The sequence below is a fragment of the Myxocyprinus asiaticus genome, chromosome 27 (genome assembly GCF_019703515.2).
Source record: "Myxocyprinus asiaticus isolate MX2 ecotype Aquarium Trade chromosome 27, UBuf_Myxa_2, whole genome shotgun sequence".
NCBI classification, from domain to species: Eukaryota; Metazoa; Chordata; class Actinopteri; order Cypriniformes; family Catostomidae; genus Myxocyprinus; species Myxocyprinus asiaticus.
Genome location: NC_059370.1, coordinates 3,595,542 through 3,616,467, shown reverse-complemented (window position 1 = coordinate 3,616,467; position 20,926 = coordinate 3,595,542). Strand labels below are relative to the sequence as shown.

Genomic DNA, 20,926 nt, shown 5'->3' with positions numbered 1-20,926 from the left:
GGGATGTCACTTAAGTTCATATGCGTCTAAAGGCAGGTGAGCGAATACTTTTGGCAATATAGTGTAGCAGTCGTGACAGTGATGAGACATATACCAATTTACAATAACATCAAATTAACACAACGCAATTTAAACATCTGTTATACATAATTAAACTCAACTTAAAACATCAAATTAACACAACACAATTTAAGCATCTGTTATACACATAATTACACTCAACTTAAAACATCAAATTAACACAACACAATTTAAACATCTGTTATACGCATAATTACACTCAACAATATACAAATAATAACATACACTGTACAGTATACAATATGCTGTTTTTGTTTGTTTTGTTTTTTTGTTTTTTACTATATAGATACACATTATTCAATAAAAATTAAAAATTAAAATATATATAAAAAAGTATATATATATATATATATATATATATATATATATATATATATATATATATATATATATAGAATGTACAGTATTGTACTGTATTGACATTCAGGCTGTCGGTTGATAGTCAGTTGTTAAGAGAGACATAATATAATAACAGTAATATAATTTATGACAGTCCGGTGTGAGATAAAAGAGTAATAAAGTGCAGGGCTGATGTATTTTGATCGTGGGAGATCAAGAGTTCAGAAGTCTGATTGCTTGGGGGAAGAAGTCCTGATGCTGCGATACAGCCTACCTGATGGTAGCAGTGAGAACAGCCCATGGCTCGGGTGGCTGGAGTCTCTGATGATCCTCCGAGCTTTTTTCACACACCGCCTTGTATATATTTCCTGGAGGGAGGGAAGCTCACCTCCGATGATGTGTTTGGCAGTTCGCACCACCCTTTGCAGTGCTTTGCGGTTGTGGGCGGTGCTATTGCCGTACCAGGCGGAGATACAGCCAGTCAGGATGCTCTCCACAGTGCAGGTGTAGAACCGTGTGAGGATGTGGCGGTTCATTCCAAACTTCCTCAGCCGTCTCAGGAAGAAGAGGCGCTGCTGAGCCTTCTTCACAACGACTTCAGTGTGGACAGACCATGTGAGTTCCTCAGTGATGTGGACACCCAGGAACTTGAAGCTGCTGACTCTCTCCACTGGTGCTCCATTGATGGTGATGGGACTGTGTTCTCTGTCTTTTCTTCTGAAGTCCACCACAAGCTCCTTTGTCTTACTGACGTTGAGGGAGAGGTTGTGCTCCTGACACCAGTGTGTCAGAGTGTGCACCTCCTCTCTGTAGGCTGTTTCATCATTGTCAGTGATCAGACCTACCACCGTCGTGTCATCAGCAAACTTAATGATGGCATTGGAGTTATGTATGTATGTATATATGTATATATGTGTATATATATATATATATATATATATATATATATATATATATATATATACACACACACACACACACACACACACAGTTGTTCTCAAAAGTTTGCACACCCTTGGATAATTGGTAATATATGTACCATTTTTAAAGAAAACATGAGTGAGCTGGAAAAACACATTTCTTTTATTTCGGGATTCATATTCAACTGTAGGTTATAACAGAAAGGCACAATCATAAAACAAAACATGGCAACAAAGAAAAAAATGAAATGACCCCTGTTCAAAAGTCTGCATACCCTTAGTTCTTAATACTGTGTCTTGCCCCCTTTAGCATCAATGACAGCGTGCAGTCTTTTGTAATAGTTGTCTATGAGGCCCCAAATTCTTGCAGGTGGTATAGCTGCCCATTCGTCTTGGCAAAATGCCTCCAGGTCATGCAAAGTCTTTGGTCGTCTTGCATGAACCGCACGTTTGAGATCTCCCCAGAGTGGCTCGATGATATTAAGGTCAGGAGACTGTGATGACCACTCCAGAACCTTCACCTTTTTCTGCTGTAACCACTGGAGGGTCAACTTGGCCTTGTGCTTAGGGTCATTGTCGTGCTGGAAAGTCCAAGAGCGTCCCATGCTCAGCTTTCGTGCAGAAGAATGCAAATTGTCTGCCAGTATTTTCTGATAACATGCTGCATTCATCTTGCCATCAATTTTCACAAGATTCCCTGTGCCTTTAGAGCTCACACACCCCCAAAACATCAGTGAGCCACCACCATGCTTCACAGTGGGGATGGTATTCTTTTCACTATAGGCCTTGTTGACCCCTCTCCAAACATAGCGCTCATGGTTGTGACCATAAAGCTCTATTTTGGTCTCGTCACTCCAAATTACACTGTGCCAGAAGCTGTGAGGCGTGTCAAGGTGTTGTCGGGCATATTGTAACCAGGCTTTTTTGTGGCATTGCCGCAGTAAAGGCTTCTTTCTGGCAACTCGACCATGCAGCTCATTGTTGTTCAAGTATCGTCATATTGTGCTCCTTGAAACAACCACACCGTCTTTTTCCAGAGCAGCCTGTATTTCTCCTGAGGTTACCTGTGGGATTTTATTTGTATCCCGAACAATTTTTCTGGCAGTTGTGGCTGAAATCTTTCTTGGTCTACCTGACCTTGGCTTGGTATCAAGAGATCCCTGAATTTTCCACTTCTTTATAAGTGATTAAACAGTATTGACTGGCATTTTCAAGGTTTTGGATATCTTTTTATATCCTTTTCCAACTTTATAAAGTTCCATTACCTTGTTACGCAGGTCTTTTGACAGTTCTTTTCTGCTCCCCATGGCTTAGTATCTAGCCTGCTCAGTGCATCCACGTGAGAGCTAACAAACTCATTGACTATTTATACATAGACACTAATTGCAATTTAAAAAGCCATAGGTGTGGGAAATTAACCTTTAATTGCCATTTAAACCTGTGTGTGACACCTTGTGTGTCTGTAACAAGGCCAAACATTCAAGGGTATCTAAACTTTTGATCAGGGCCATTTGGGTGATTTCTGTTATCATTATGATTTAAAAAGGAGCCAAACAACTATGTGATAATAAATTGCTTCATATGATCACTATCCTTAAATAAAAGACAGTTTTTTTTGCATGATCAGTCATATTTTCAAAATCAATGCCAAAATTTCTGACAGGGTATGCAAACTTTTGAGCACAGCTGTGTGTGTGTGTGTGTGTGTGTGTGTGTGTGTGTGTGTGTATATATATATATATATATATATATATATATATATATATATATATTTGTCAACAAACATTTTTGTCTGTAATTTTGTTAATGATATAAACACTGTTAACACACTCAATGACCTGTTTAATTGTAAGTGTCAGAAAGAGGGTAGAAAATGGTTGTGGAAATTAAAGGTGCACATAGAAATTTTTTTCCTATTACAAAGTTTTCTTCCTTATGAAATTAATAGTAATTTTGAAACATATGTATAAAATCATGAGCACACACATGAGATGAGGACTCTAGTCATATCAGTAACCTTATAAAAGCTGTTTTATTCTACATGGGGCAGGGGCGCCCTTATGGGGGCTGCCATTTAGAATCACATGACCAGCTGATACTACTCGCTTAACCTCAGTAACCATATTGTTATTGGACACTTTCACTCTTGGATTAAATTAATCATGGCTGAATGTGAATAGTGAATTTCTACAATGGCATCTGTGACTAAAAACTATTGATTTGGAATGATGCTGCATCCACACCAATAGGTGTCACTGTAAGTCCAAGATGACACAAACAAAAAAAGCTACTGAGGGTGAATTCCAAATAGCGTTTTTGCACCCTTAAAGGGCACTGTGGGAAGAGGTGTTCCAAACGAAAGTGGGCAACTCAAGGCCTCCACGTAGGGCCCGTCCTCAAGGCCGTTAGCGAAGGATACATGCGACTGTCACTTCGAGAAAATAATTTTACCATTTATGATCACGTGACCCTGGGTGGTGTGTCCTCGGGATATATTTTAAAGCAAGGTTGTCGATCAGAACATGTTCAAACGCTCAGGCAAGCGCTAAAGCCCTTTTATAACAGATACTTCTCCTCCGCTGTTTGCATTCGTCCTCATATGTAAAATAGTAGACAGACATAAGCAAAGAGATACTCGAAAAATGGAGTACATTTTTTCCTGTAGGCTAGTCTAAACCATGTGGTTTATTATTATTTATTTATTATTAAGACCTCTCGTGCACCAAATAACTTTCGGCGGGAAACGTTCATTCATGTATTTTATATACATTTATGTACAGATGTACATTTTACTATTATTATTAAAACAGCAACAGTAAGCAATTTTTTTTTCTCCCCTTTTTCTCCCCAATTTGGAATGCACAATTCCCAAAGTGCTCTAAGTCCTCTTGATGGCATAGTGACTCGCCTCAATCTGGGTGGTGGAGGACGAATCTCAGTTGCCTCCGTGTCTGAGACAGTCAATCCACGCATCTTATCACGTGGCTTGTTGAGCGCATTACTGCGGAGACCTAGCACACGTGGAGGCTTCACGCTATTCTCCGCAGCATCCACGCACAAATCACCATGCACCCCACCGAGAGCGAGAACCACATTATAGTGACCACGAGGTGGTTAACCCATGTGACTCTACCCAGCATAGCAACCAGGCCAATTTGGTTGCTAAGGAAGCCTGACTTGAGTCACTCAGCACGCCCTGGATTCGAACTTGCGACTCCAGGTGTGGTAGTCAGCGTCTTGCTGAGCTACCCAGGCCCCCAACAGTAAGCAATTTTAAATAATACACAAAAGGCAATGTTTGAAAAAAAACATATGACAAAAAGTATATTTATTTATTTTTAACAACAAATTAACAGCAATTAAGAGATTCCTGTTGTTAAAACAGCTGCACTGCATTGTCATGGTAACCTTTCAGGCAAAGATAAAGTGGAAGTGACGTATGTCTTTCAATACTCCCTTCGTCAACGGTGTTCCAAATCGGCCATATATGAGACATCCTTCAGAGTTCCCACTTCAAGGGCTCTGCTCTTTGGAGGGAGAAGGGCATAGGGATGCTCACTTCTGTTTGGAATTCGCCCTGAGTGCACCTTTATATTTCAGCTATTTTTGGTGCAATAATCCTTGACTAAATTTATTAGAGAACTTCATGGAGGAAAAAGAAAAAAAAAACTAAAATGCTACAAAAAAAAATGATATGCATGTGGTGCTAACATAAAGTGCATGCAAAACACAGCAGGTTCTTCATTTGTGGAGCAGTTTCATCAGGGTTTGCAGGTTACTAACATACATTTCAACCAAAATTGTCATGCTTTATGTTTAAAGAGAAGTAGCTCATAAGTTATTTAAAATGCAACAACTGTTCAAAAATCTCCCAAACAGATGTGTGTTTAGCTTGCATATTCTAAAAATATCTTGCACAGTCATTAACGCGGATTTGAAAAAATGCTTATTGTTTTGCTGTACATCTGTTTTTGATTTAACCATTGTTCTGTGTCGTGAGTTCGTCCGTTCAAGCAATCGCTACTGAGAGCATTTGTTTGCTTTTCATTTGCTGAAACGGATCTTTGATTTTGGAAAGCTCATTACTGATGTAGTGTGTGTGTACAGCAAGCGCTAGATTCACAATTCTCACACTTTTGCAACAGTGAGTAAATAACATCATTAAATGCTGCATCGGCTCTACAGTTACACTAAAGCCCCAGTGAAAAGAGACGTGCTTCTCACACCTCTCAAAGATATACATTCACATAAACACATCAGTGATTCTGCTGGTCGTTATCTGTCAATTAGTTTTAAAGCAGGATAAAGATGAAAAAAATGGACTTGGACTTCAGTCACACCAACACACAGTCTGGAGACTGATTTGCAAAAATGTTTATTGTGTGCAAAGCTGCTTTGCAGGAGCCCAAAGACTATTAGAGCCCTTGTTTAATGGTGGTATTTGTCATAACTCAGTTATTGAAAACAGCTTTGCAATTGTGGGTGGAAATTTGTGTACGGATTCTACCGAGTCTGGCCAATATACTCTATTGAGTTGAGGAAGGCATAACATGTAAGACATAAGAATACATAAAAATGAAGACATAAAAATATACAACCTCAGCTTCAAGTAGCTTAAGTTTCAAACAGAGTAAAATCAATAGGATATTCTGGCAATTTTATTTTATTTTGAACTTCAAAGAGAGTCGAATAAACCTTTACATTTGGAGCAGGAACTGAATGCAGGTAACTTTTCCTTCAGAACACTTTGAAATGATTTTTGTGGATCATTTCTTGGTAATCCAACAGTCAACCCACCCAGTGTGCAGTCTGAAATACCATTACCTGTGGGTGAAACGCTACTCACTTTTCCTCCTGAAGGTGGGGCTAATGAGCACGAGTGGTGTGTTGATTTCTGGTTCTGACGATCCACCGTGACTGCCGGTTTCAGACATGCCATGATCACCACACAGCACCAACAAGTTGGGCAATGTTCCTTCAGATTCCTGAAACACACAAATAGTCAATTACATGACATCACCTGATTTTACAAATTACACATTTAAGCCATCGCACCACTGAATTTCAAAGCACAAACTACAGTATTTACTACTATTAATGGTATTAATAAACAAATCACTAATTCGTTTAATAAACTATTAATAACAACAAATAATAACTATTAATAAACTATTTTCAGCCACATCTGGGTACATCTGTGTCTCCATTGTGCCAAAATGGCAACAGTACTTTACTTGTATTAATTAATGCACACAGTTATTATTTCTGAAATGTCATTCAGGCTTGATAAATCACTGCAAAATTTAATCTATTTGCAGTGACACTGACCTTGAAGGATTTTTCCTGGTTCAAAACAAGTTAAACTCAATCGGCAGCAATTGTTTCTAAAGTACAGCCACAAGACCAGCCTGATTTCATGGAAATTGTGTGGCTGTGGCGCAATTTTTGCAAAAAATGATACTATGAGGGAGTTCTGAGGTGAAATGTCCACTTTGTTTCCCTAAAAACGAGTTTAATGTTCTCCCAAACAGATTAGGTTTTAATGTTAATGCTCTGTCAAGTTTTAAATCAACAAAGGTGACTGTTAGATAACCTCGCTACCCTAAATCTTAAACCTAAACCTAACCGATACTGTCATAAAAGCAAATGCAAGATGAAAAACACAATTGCTGAAGCAGACACTGATTTGTGGTGATTCTATGACACTTTCGTCTCACATGTCGACGCACATGCTCTTCAGGACTCGTACCCTGCTCCTTTACATCACAAGTGCAACGCTCTTTCAATTGAGCTAATGCTCAATTTGATCACACTCAAACAGCTTGTAAATGTAGTTGGTTATGTAATGCAAATATTAAAATGTGTCACCTTACAAGTCATGCACTACAGTAAAAGTGTTTTAATGTCATAAGATAGCATTTTGTGATGAACAGGGTGAAAAGTAAATGTTTATGAACTGATAATCTGCTGTTTTACCTCGTGATTTGTGTGAAAGTGAATAAAAGTGATTGTCGTTGTAGCGCCTACAGTGTTCATATCACCAGAAATCAGCTGATACGTATAACGAGCCCAATAATTTTTTTTTTGTTGCAAAAATGTAGGTATAGTACCATGATTCTGATTGAGACCAGGTTGCACAGGATGGAAACATTATATCTGTTAACCGGCTTTTAGTATGACAAAATCAGAGATTTTCCATCTTTACAGCATTTACCAGATTACATTGTATTATGTCGTCATGACAACAAAGTTGTAATATTGACTTTAACTTTACACAGATAAGGTTAGCAGGCAATTTTATCACACTAAACCACACTGACACATATACATTGTTTACGTCTTATGGCTATAATGTTTAAACATTTTAATGTTTATAGACTGGCTCCATTCACTTCCATTGTAAGTGCCTCACTGTAACTGCCACTTTTTTTTTTTTTTACGGGGGACGAGTTCAAATAATTTGTTTGTGGTAATCAGCAGTAAGCCAACAAATTTGGGCAGCATAATTAATAGAAGTAAAATGGAAAATGCGCTATGACCTTTAATTATTCAACAGCAGCTGTGATTCAATTAAATAAATAGTATGCTTGCGCTGCTCACTTCAAAGTTTACATGGGCTGTAACTCCATCTCGTGCTGCACAGAGTAAAAGATGTTCTCCGAGTTTGGTTTAGTCTGCTTACGTGCACTGAGCGCATCACATTTAAAGTGCTCCTGATTCACTTTAATTTCACTTTAATATACAAATACAGATAATATACACTTTGGCACTGGGTATTTGTGGACAGAGGAGGAGATGTTAAAATGAGGAGCACATTATACAGCTGTTGTGAATTCAGCTACACATAGAAACTCTTAATTCAGATTTCTGTCAAAATAAAAGCTCGATGGTTTAGAATTCCTTGGTTTAACTGGACTGCAAAATAATGCCCCGTGTAAGAACTTTATTACAGAAATATATTATTACTGTATAAATAATAAATATAATATTACAATATTTAATATTCATGTTGCCTGGGTTCCCAAAAAATAATGATGATGAATAGTGGGCTGAGACCCAATCATTAAGTGGATAAAAACAGGTATATAATGGCAGGTAATGTGAACATGAATTTGTTTTTATTATTATTTATTTACATTTTTCGTTTGTTTGTAGCTGAAGTGAGAAAAGGTCTGAGTTTGATTCTTTTTAAGAGCACTCAAGTGTGAACCCTCAAAGAGTTGACAAAGTCTTTATGGCAGTAAAGCATGGGAAAAACATTTTGGTCAAAAGGAATCACTAACTAGTTTTTTTGTTTATCACATCACAGTTCAAATGCAATCGCAATATTTTTCAAAATAACTGCAATATGCCTTTTTATCTAAAACTTGCAGCCCGAACAAAAATGCTGTCGATTAAGCTTAATTTGTACTGAAATGAAAATATTCCTTTAACACAGTTAGCATGCCACAAATTATTCATTAAATGAAGACCTCAAAAACTGACAAGATTACATTTGCAGATCTGACCGACACATTTGTTGGTGAAAATGTATGCATCTATATGATGAATGTATTCATGTTTGTGTGTGTTTGTGTGTGTGCGTAAGAGAGAAAAAGAAAGTGGGGTGTGGGAGAGAAGTTGAATTGCTCTCCTCTCCACTGGAGCAAATCGCAGTGATTTTAACGCTAAGCCGCGGGGACAAGTCTCTCTCTCTCTCTGTCTCTCTGTCATGAGGGATGTGTGGCCGATTAGCTCTGTTTCACATCAAAGAGTCTCCCAGTGTGTCGAGGCCATCTGATTCCCTCAGTGGAATCTCTGAGGTCATACACACACAGTAACGCACACTAAACAGCGGCTCTCACACACTTCCAAGGCCTCATAGCGCTACGCTAACAGCTGCCTGGCTGTCGCTCCAAACCTTCTCACTACGCTAATGATGCTACGCTCACAAGTCCTCTTCTCTGCTCGCGGCCGTTCAAATTTTCATGAGTTAGTTAAACGTATGCTAATGACTACCCTTCCTCCCCACCTCAGTTAATGTTCGCTAATGGCTAGCCCCGCGAATAAAGCTATTCGAAAACGCTGCCTCACTGGCTATTATCCACAAGTATTGGTGGATTACAGTATAGAAAAATAATAGCGTGCATTGACAGGTGTGATTTAAACCATGCCTGCTGGAAAAAACAAACCATAAATCTGCTAAGGAAAATGTTAACCTTGCAACTGACCAACACTTCACTGTCAAGTAACAGCTAAACTGTCACTCGTGTCATGCTCAAGAATATAACAACCAAAGGCTTCAATGGTTAACCCAATATCAATGCTTGGATATCCAAGCATTGATATTGTAATTCTATTTTCTTCTCCTCTTTGAACATGTTTTTAGGGAGCCACTGGTTACAAAAATGATGATTTTTATGCATGTTTTTGTTTTGGGTTGAATTAAAAAAAAAAAAAAATGTTTATGAAATAACACTGCTGTATATCCACTGCACTCTATCGGGTCTTTTTGACCCAAAAATAATTTTAAAAGGGTTAAAATTAGAATTGCAAAAAGAACCATTATTTCCTATGATATAAAAAAATACGTATTTATTTAGGTGTAAAACTGAGTTAACCTTTGACGTGAGAATATAGCAGCATATAGTAGCTAGATACATTCAGCAGTGTTTCGATGGTGACTTAATGGCCATGAAGTGACATTTACAACGCAACAACGATTCTAGAAGAAGAGTTCCATTGTAAAATCTTTGCTTTGAATCACAGGACAACACAACGCAAAGACTAGTTGGACAACTCTAACCAGAATTTAACTGGCTTAAAATACCATGAGGGGGTCTGTGGGGGTGTCCCATTCAACAGTGCCTGTTAGTGTGTAGTGGCAGTTTTGGGGCACTTAGTTTCCTGCTGTGTGCCTGAAATAAGCCTGGTATCAGACTCCAGTACGGTAATGGAGATGGATGAGTCTCTGGCTGTAAACGAGAGTTCATACCACTCCGACATACTGAGGATACAGACTCTCTGCTGAGAGTAATGGGGTTAAGAAAAAACAACGGGGAACAAACCAAGCAAACTAACATGATGTAACAATATACATGTTTCTTTCTATTTTCTTTAAAAAGTGATATACTGTGTTTCCCTGGATGTTTGCTGTTACCATAGAAAATATATTCAAAAACGAAAGCTTTCCCCATCAGTCAATGCTAGAAAGCTTAAAGCAAAACAAAACTCAAAAGAAAATTCTATCAAAAAGATAAAAAATACTAACATCAAACAGCCATTGGGAATTCCCATAAAAAGTTGAAAGTTTCCGACTTTATTGCGAGAAGGCAACGAGTGTGTTCTGAGAGGTGTGTGAATTTATCTTAGTGTTTTGTTGGCCGCTCGGACACAGATGTGATTGAATGGAGCACAGTGGTAAAGCAGGAATTGGCCATTATGTGAAAGCGCTAAAGTGATTTCTGACTTCAGGAAAGAGCTATCTGCTTTAAGACAAGAGGAGAGAACAGCAGGAAAAAACTGGAAAAAAAAAGTTAAAAAAATAAAAAATAATAATATGCCACCTTCACATATCTGCGGGCAGCTTTCAAAGGAACCTTGAAGAATAGCACCTCTGTAATGTTTCAAGTTCACATGAAATCATGTTACAGGCCACATTAGTCTTTCAGTTCTTAACACTTCCTTACGAAGGTTATGAGTTCCAGACAAGTACATTGAAATGACACAGAAAAGAAAAAACAGAGAATAAGAGAGTCAGAGAGTAATATAGAGACTGAGGGGAAATGTGTATAAAAGAGTAAAAGCTGTAAATCTGTGAGGGGATTTCAGAGGCATAAAAACCAAACCCAGAGACTTCAATCGAGGTTTGATCATTGTTTTGCCACTTACACATTCAAAGTGATTCTCCTCAAAGCACCAGTGTGAAACGTTCCAGATTCATTGTTGAAATATTCAGGAAATCGGTTAGGAGTTTCCTCACGAGACACTTTAATACTGTGCTTTTTCATTATAGAAGAGATGTGATAGAAGCCAAGCTGGTTAGTTCTCCTTAAAATTAAGATTCTATCACCATTTCCTCACCCTCATGTGTTTCAAACCCATATGACTTTCTTTCTTCCAGTGGAACACACAATGAAATGTCAGACAGTGTTAACGCTGCTGTTTTCCAATCAATGGAAGCATAGAGTGAACAGGAGCTTTCAAGCTTAATTATTATTATTATTATTTTTTTTTTTTTAATGACTTTAGCAATATATTCAAAGTCTTCCCAAGCCATATGATAGCGTTGTGTGAGGAACAGAGAGAGTGTCTCTCAAATCTCATTCACACTTCCTCATATTCAAACGTGGTCTGTCCCGTTCCATTACAACTAACTGGTGTAACTGATAGCAAACCTGGCAATTGAATTACTTTGATTCACCAAGTTTGAAAATGTGCAAACGCAAATAACATTTGAGACCGTGGAGGGCAAGATTTTCAGAGAATAAAGGCTGAAATTGCTGTCTGTTCCTCACACAAAGCTTTCATATGGCTTCAGAAGACTTGGACTATACTTTATGTTTATTATGCTTTATGTTCTTTTTGGAGCTTGACAGTCCTTGATCACAGTACAGTATGATTTAATTGATGGAAAATAGCAGCATCAACACTGTTCAGAATTTCCACATCAAAAATAACAGCATACAGTAAGATCTATTAACTTGATTAACTTGTGCGGTAGCTCACCTGATAGCATTGGACTTTGGACTCGGGAGACAGAGAGGACACTATCGGTTTGGTTTATTTGTTGTTTAGGTTAGGCAGGCAAGTTTTACTTATTTAAACCTCCATCTTCTAATTGATGAAAATGTAAGAGTAAATGATGAATTATTCCTTTAAAATTCAATTCCATGAAAAGCCATTGAGTGAAATGCAGAGCTCCTTAAAAGGACTGCATTACAAACCTTGACTCAGTATTTTTGAGATAGGAGCTCAACCCATCATGCTCTAAATTGTACTGAAAATAGAGACCTGCATTTCCAAAGAAACGGCATAGGGTATTAAAATGACTTGACAAAGGCATTGGGGTACATAGTTTTATTCATGCAAAGGTCTTCGCAATGCACATTATTTGTCCAAGGAAGATTATGTTGTTCACATAATGAATTCTGTCCTCACTAGAGAAAAAAAAAAAAAAAAAATATATATATATATATATATATATATATATATATATATATATATATATATATATATATTTTTTTTTTCTTTTTTTTTTTTCTAAAATCGATATAATAGTTGGCTTAAATGAACAATAGTTGGAGTGTTGTCTCAGCAACTGCTCTTAAAGGGATAGTTGACCCAAAAATACTAATTCTCTCATCATTTACTCACCCTCATGCCATCCCAGATGTGTATGACTTTCTTTCTTCAGCAGAACACAAACAAAGATTTTTGGAAGAATATTTCATCTCTGTAGGTCCATACAATGCAAGTGACAGGCCTATGCAGCTCCAAAAATCACATAAAGGAAACATAAAAGTAATCCACAAGACTCAAGTCGTAAATCTTTATCTTCAGAAGCAGTATAATAGGTGCGGGTGAGAAACAGATCAATATTTAAGTCCTTTTTTTACTCTAAATCTCCACTTTAACTTTAAATTTCAGATGTGGAAGTTAAACTAAACAGGCACCACATGTGACTTTCAGATGTAAAAGTGAAAGTTAAAGTGGAGATTTAGAGTATAAAAAACAATTCTCACCCACAACCTATTATATCACTTCTGAAGACATGGATTTAAACACTGGAGTCGTATGGATTACTTTTATATTTCCTTTATGTGATTTTTGGAGCTACAAAGGCCTGTCACTTGCATTGTATGGACCAACAGATCTGAAATATTCTTCTAAAAATCTTCATTTGTGTTCTGCAGAAGAAAGAAAGTCATACACATCTGGGATGGCATGAGGGTGAGTAAATGATGAGAGAATTAGTATTTTTGGGTGAACTATCCCTTTAAGAGCAGTCGCTGAAACAACACTCCAACTATTGTCCATTTAAGCCAACTATTATATCGATTTAAATAAAAAAAATAAAAATAAAAAAAAAGTAAATAATGACAGAATCTTCATTTTTGGATGAACTATTCCTTTAATGCCATAGTGAAAAGTTTGCCCACTCGAGCAAAAATGAGGGACAATAGGTGTCCCTAAGGAATGTCTTCATTTTGGCCAAAATACAGGGTGTCCTGGCTAAAACAGGCAATTTGGTAACCCTAGATCCAACACAATGGCCAAAAATGTCCATCTCAATGTGCATGGCTGGAGTAGCAGTGCTTTAAAGTTGATGTACTAAAAGATGAAGAGAGAAAACTGGTCATTGTTGTGGATACTGGGTACAGAAAAGACCAAGACAACAGAGCTACATTCCCAAACAAAGTGGTTTATTTATATACAAGAGGTAGATGTAGTAAATGGAGAGTAATGTGCAACAGGTGAAAATGTGGAGTATTTACAATATTCACAGTACTGATAGACAAAGGGGGAAAAGGGATGTGAGTGGCGCCAAATCAAAGAACAAAACAAAACCACCCGCTAACTTTACCCCAATCCTTCTAGAATGACTAACAAAAGAAAATGTGAAACACAAAATCATTCTTCAGCGCCAAGACGCCCTTACTAACAGTGGCGTAGCCAAGGGTGGGCCGGGCCCACCCAAATTACACCCGAGCCCACTCAGAACATTAGAGATTCAAATATATATTCATGAAATAGTTTAAAACTGCATAAATTCTGATTTCTGAGAGAACTTTTTGAATGCACCGCTTCTCTGCTGTTAAGGAAAATATGGTAAAAATAAAAAAAAATAAATGTGGGCAAAAACTTGGCCCATCCATTTTTATTGAGGCCCACCCAAAAGTAATTTCCAGGATACGCCTTTGCTTACTAATCTACTCTGCCTAAAACAAACACAAAACTTAAAAGGGGTGGTACTCACTCCTTACCTAGTGTTTCTAATACAAAAACGATTTAACTACATGTGCACCATGTAAGTCAAGTGACATTCTTACCTGTTGTCTTTTCCCGGTTTTAACACACATAAATGTCACAGTTATGGAACGATGAATGAACAATAACAATGAGTGCACAACAACAGGACAGCACAACGATACACAGCGAACATTTACAATTTTAACAAGAGCAGATAACGAACAATTGCGTGGTCCAAAGCGGAGCCAACAACAGACTGTTGACAATGTGTTTTTGACGGGGTTTTAAACAGGCGGGGTGACGGCGGATTGGCGGAGGTAGGGTGAGGACGTCAGACCGGTAACAATGATTGACGCTTCGATGATCCAATGGCAAGTGTCTGTGAGCATGATAGGAGGAGACGGGGAGAGAGAGCCCAACACAACAACAAACCAAAACACAGACACATGTATGGGACATAACGTGCCACATGGTCTTTGGGACAGGCCGGGTTCAGGATTAAACGGGCTTCTATCCCCCACTCACACTGAAATCATCAAACAGGAAACATGAGCACTTCCTCTCTGGATACTTCAAAAAGCCCAAATAAAGGCAAATAAGAGATTTGCATAAAATTATACAGTGTAGACACAAGTAAATCAGTGTGGGTGAATTTATAAAAGCATGGCCCAATTTACAGCCTCAAATCTCCTCTTCACAGGGGGGATATCGGACGGGAAAAGAAGGACAGGAAATTAAAGCATACTATTATATTCAGATTCTCAAAAGTGTTGTAATTTACACAACATGTATTAGTTTGAGTGCATAACGGGCTATAATCCAAATTTCCGAATAGCTCATTTGGGGTCCTATGTCCACTTATGGCCCTAAAGAGTAGCAGGACAGAGTGAAGGCCAGAGACTGTAGACGAGCTCTTCTTTTGTGCCAAGGCTGAAATCGCTAGCGTCATTGAAGGGATTTGGTGCACGGACACAAAGAGATTGAGAGATTGTTCTGTTATAGGAGAGAAATGACTCAATGAGTTCATCTCTGAGGCTGTCTGAAGAGCGCGGGAATATATCAGGGGAGAGAAAGAGAGAATGATGTAGTATAATGAGATGAACCGCACCAAACTAGAGCGAACCACTGCCAATACAGGAGCATGCTGTAGTGTTTCCTGCAATACTGTTCAACAGCACCACAGCAAAAGACACGATGTTTCATCTGACTGAGAGCTTGTAGTTTGAAATGAATGTGAAGAGAGAGAAACACTGGGCGGTGCAAAATTAAACACTCACTCAGAAATAAAACAAAATATGTATAAAAAAAAAAAAAAAAAAAAGAAGAAGAAAAGAGAAAAGACAAAGACTGGTTGCCACAAAATAATACAAAGGCAAATAAATAAATAGACAAACAAATCTTTCTATAACATTGTCCTAACTGGTTGTACACAAAAAAAAAAAAAACACAAAAAAAAAAAAAAAACAGCACAACCAGTAAAGTCCTATTCATGAACACACTAGGGCTGCAACAACTAATCGATAAAATCGATCATTATCGACAACAAATTTAATAATCGATTAGTTGGATATTTGCGGTAAGAATGGAGAACCTCCGTAAGTGAAGTCACTTTACAGCCCAGTGAAAATGTGTTGCATGATGAGACTCGTTTGAAAAACAACGGAGACAAGTTGAAGTGGAAAAAACACGACCCAAGTTGCCCAGCGCACGAGAGCACTTTATAAATACTTCAAAGAAGATCATAATAAGCACATAGTTCAATGTGGAGCGGTTGCTGTGTCCAGGGCCATATTAAGGTGCTCCGGGGCCCCGGGGCTTAATGTTTTGCTGGGCCCCAGTCAGCCATCAGAGCAGGGGGTGGGAGAGGTGGAACGTTCGCACTCAATCACCATGCGCTATACGGACAGATTTAAGCACTGCGCACCTCTGTGTTTACATGCACGCCTTCCTGAGAATGTCGACGGAGGAGCTTAAGCCCTGGTAAGCCCGTGCGTGGCACTAGCTGCGTTGACAGAGTGATTGTGCTGTTTGATGCACTTAAGAGTTGTTTCTTCTTTAACTTACATTTTACTGCTATTTTCTATGTTTTATAACGTATGCATCTTATGAGATCAAAATCAGGTGTGTATTGCCGGGTATTTCACAAAACTGTTTGTCTTTACCACAAGCGAGTCTCCATTAAATTTCACCGAGCAAGCGAGCAAGTGCATCCAAACCGATCGCAATGGAGAAAGGGAGCGCAATCATTTGGATTAAAGTCATGCAACAACATGTAATCAGTTGTGCAGCTTTCATGGACATCAAACTGATGTCTAAGAGGTCTAAGTGTGCTGGTTTTCAAAGTATTTTTGATGATTTCTCTTCATCTTGTAAGCGCATGTATTGCAATGAGCAACGATGCTGTTTTCAGTGCGAGAGTGAATCTGCACTGCGTTAACAGATGACAGGCCTTTTTCACACTTCCGCGTTTCTCGCTTCCGGGGGTGGCCCTTGCAGGGTAAACTTACTTCCGGTATCAACAACGACTGTTGAAACGTAAGCAAGATCTGTTGAAATCAAAGTCTTCATACAAATTAAATAGCGTTTAAATGTTTGATCTGACTTTATGCTACTCTACAGAGCTCTTATTAACATTCTGACAACTTTAAGGAATGCATAATGCGACTGAATCCAACATATTCACTGAGATATTCAAGCTGCTACTGGTCTTAGACTACACCAGTAATAAATAACTATAATAATGAGATAATAAATTATCATTGTTATTCTCAAAGTCTGTTTGGGTCGGCTCTGCATTGTTGCAAGTAAAACAGCACGTGTGCGAAGAAAATCATCGGCAGCTCCGCTCTCTCACACGCCTGTGCAGCTCCAGAATGAGAAGCAGGGCAGGGAAAATCACGTCTGATCGCTGGCACCATGAACACTTTTATAAACAGAGACACTTCTGTCATCTCTCTATCTGATATTTCATCTCATTCACATGCTCCTGACATCATCATAAAACTGAGTGTGGTAAATGTAATGTTTGACATTCAGGATAATATTCATTAAACACTGTGTATTTCACACCATGAAGCCAAACCAACTTAAGATATACATCTGTCTTTTACACAGCACACGGTTCAAATTTTTCATAGTAATTTTATTATCCCTATAAATAAAAGATTGGAACCATTGCTGTGAAATGTTCAGAAAAATATCGCTTTCGTGAGACAAGCCTGTTTTTTGTTTTTTTCTTCGTGAGACTATTTTTTTAATCCTTTTTGAGAAGTGTATGTAGCTTCTTACCATGTAAATTTGCACTGTAATATCCGATGTAGTGCTTACTCCACTTTGCACACGTTAATACTGTTATAATCAGTATAAAATGCATTGTTTTTTTGCACAGTTCATTACTGCTCTCTGCTGCTCTGTTACTGGGATGGTTGGGTTAATGTACATTGTGTATATAATATAGTATATAATTTATAATATAGGTAAATCAATTTGACAGGATGACTTTGTTTCATTAGTTTGATTACTTATAAATTTATACTGCATTTAACATGTTTGGGAGTTTAATACGAGGTTGAATGAGATATAGTGAATTTTATTTGTATTTTTGCATCTGTGCTGGGAGTATATCAAGCTTTTTAAAATTAAGAATGTAGCTTTGCCCTGCAGTGACGTAGTTTCTGATTCATGTGAAAAAGTCTAATTGTACTATATTATACTGTGTATATAATGCTGAATATAATGTATAATAATGCTAAGGTCCTGATATTTGATAGTCCGCCTGATAATGCCAAATGTAATGTCTGATTTTACTAGTAAATGGCAAACTATATCAAAAATTATTTTAAGCATACACATATTTTTGAAAAGAAAGGTTTAGAAACATGTAATCAGTGAAAATACTATTTTAAAACCTACAATATTAATTTAAAATACTTCAAATGTATGCAGTCAGTGACAGTATAATTATGTTTTTTTCAGCTAAGCAGAATTAATATTAATATTTCTATTCTGGTGTCACAGTTGCCCTCTGCTGGGCTGAATTTTTGTCCCACTCCATGCATATGGATCATTTTAATCTTTAATGCACAGTACTTTTTGTTAAGTTTTACAAGGAAAGGAAATGTTTTGCATTTGTCCTGAAAGTAATAATAATAATAATACAAATCAAACATAACTTCATGATTCAGGATTTGTTCAAAGTTTTGAGAGAGTATAGAATTGTGAATTTAGTACTCTAAATTGAACCAAATCATTTCTGTTTTAGTTTTTTTTTATTTGATTTTTTTAAATATATATTTTAATAAAATACAGGAAATAAAATGCTGTTGTTTTTTATCCGATTAAATCGAAGAAATTTATTATCAAAATAATCGTTAGTTTCGGCCCTAAAAAATTACTCTTATTTTATTTATTTTTTTATTATTATTCTAATTTCATGTTGACCTCAATGTGTTGTCAAAGATTAACAATGTGTTTTTGTTTTTTTTTTAATCCCCTTTTACTTCCAATTTGGAATGCCCAATTCCCACTACTTAGTAGGTCCTCGTGGTGGCGCGGTTACTCAATCCGGGTGGCGGAGGACAAGTCTCAGTTGCCTCCGCTTCTGAGACCGTCAATCCGCGCATCTTATCACATCAATCAAATCAAATCACTTTTATTGTCACACAACCATATACACAAGTGCAACAGTGTGTGAAATTCTTGGGTGCAGTTCCAAGCAACATAGCAGTCGTGACAGAGATGAGACATATACCAATTTACAATAACATCAAATTAACACAGCACAATTTAAAATCTAATATACACATAATTACACTCAACACAGTATACAAATAATAATATACAATGTACAGTATACAATACACACAATATAGAATACACATTATACAATAAAAATAGTATATATAGTATATATAAAATATACAGTAGGTTGTATTGTACTGTATTGACATTCAGGCTGTCGGTTGATAGTAAGTTGTTAAGAGAGAATATAATATAATAATAATATAATTTATGACAGTCCGGTGTGAGATATAAGAGCAAGGGTAATAAAGTGCAGTGCTGATGTATTTTGATCGTGGGAGATCAAGAGTTCAAAAGTCTGATTGCTTGGGGGAAGAAGCTATCATGGAGTCGGCTGGTGCGGGTCCTGATGCTGCGATACAGCCTGCCTGATGGTAGCAGTGAGAGCAGCCCATGGCTTGGGTGGCTGGAGTCTCTGATGATCCTCCGAGCTTTTTTCACACACTGCCTGGTATATATGTCCTGGAGGGAGGGAAGCTCACCTCAGATGATGTGTCTGGCAGATCGCACCACCCTTTGCAGTGCTTTGCGGTTGTGGGCGGTGCTATTGCCATACCAGGCGGAGATGCAGCCAATCAGGATGCTCTCTACAGTGCAGGTGTAGAACCGTGTGAGGATGTGGCGGTTCATTCCAAACTTCCTCAGCCGTCTCAGGAAGAAGAGGCGCTGATGAGCCTTCTTCACAACGGCTTCAGTGTGGATGGACCATGTGAGTTCCTCAGTGATGTGGACACCGAGGAACTTGAAGCTGCTGACTCTCTCCACTGGTGCTCCATTGATGGTGATGGGACTGTGTTCTCTGTCTTTTCTTCTGAAGTCCACCACAAGCTTCTTTGTCTTACTGACGTTGAGGGAGAGGTTGTGCTCCTGACACCAGCGTGTCAGAGTGTGCACCTCCTCTCTGTAGGTTGTTTCATCATTGTCAGTGATCAGACCTACCACCATCGTATCATCAGCAAACTTAATGATGGCATTGGAGCTATATGTTGCCACACAGTCATGTGTGTACAGAGAATACAAGAGTGGGCTGAGAACACAGCCCTGTGGGGCTCCAGTGTTGAGGGTCAGTGATGAGGAGATGTTGCTGCCTATTATAACCACCTGGCGTCTGCCTGACAGGAAGTCCAGGATCCAGCTGCACAGCGAGCTGTTTAAGCCCAGAGCCTGGAGTTTCTCATCAAGCTTGGAGGGCACTATGGTGTTGAATGCTGAGCTGTAGTCTACAAACAACATTCTCACATAAGTGTTCTTTTATTTCCAGGTGGGAGAGAGCAGTGTGTATTGTAGATGCAATGGCATCATCAGTGGAGCGGTTGTTGCGGTAAGCAAACTGCAATGCGTCTAGAGAGAGAGGCAGCACAGAGCAGATGTAATTTCTGATTAGTCTCTCAAAGCATTTGCTGATGATGGGGGTCAGAGCAACAGGACGCCAGTCATTTAAGCAAGTGATTTTGGATTGCTTTGGTACAGGCACAATGGTGGATGTTTTAAAGCATGTGGGGACTACAGACAAAGAAAGGGAAAGATTGAAAATGTCAGTAAAAACACCAGCCAGTTGGTTCACGCATGCTCTGATGACGCGGCCCGGAATGCTGTCTGGACCCGCGGCTTTGCGGATATCCGCCCGTCGGAAGGATCGGGTTACATCCGCTACAGAGACGGAGAGTGAACTAACCTCTGTAGCTTCGGCTGTGAGAGCTCTCTCCGCGAGGGCGGTGTTAGTTCCTTCAAAATGAGCATAAAAAGTATTTAGCTCATCCGGGAGAGAGGCAGCGGTGTTCATGGCGGAGTTTTTATTCCCTTTAAAGTCCATGATGATATTAATTCCCTGCCAC

The 20,926-nt window shown here is 38.3% G+C and overlaps 1 protein-coding gene across 1 annotated transcript in view; it reads right to left on the bottom strand.

Annotated features, from left to right (window-relative positions):
- The window catches only part of pigg (phosphatidylinositol glycan anchor biosynthesis class G), a 239,435-nt gene that overhangs the window by 157,640 nt on the left and 60,869 nt on the right, over nt 1-20,926 (bottom strand). The window contains exon 5 of the mRNA XM_051658543.1: nt 6,187-6,325. Within this exon, the coding sequence (XP_051514503.1) occupies nt 6,187-6,325 (139 nt within the window). The remainder of the gene's footprint in view (nt 1-6,186; nt 6,326-20,926) is intronic.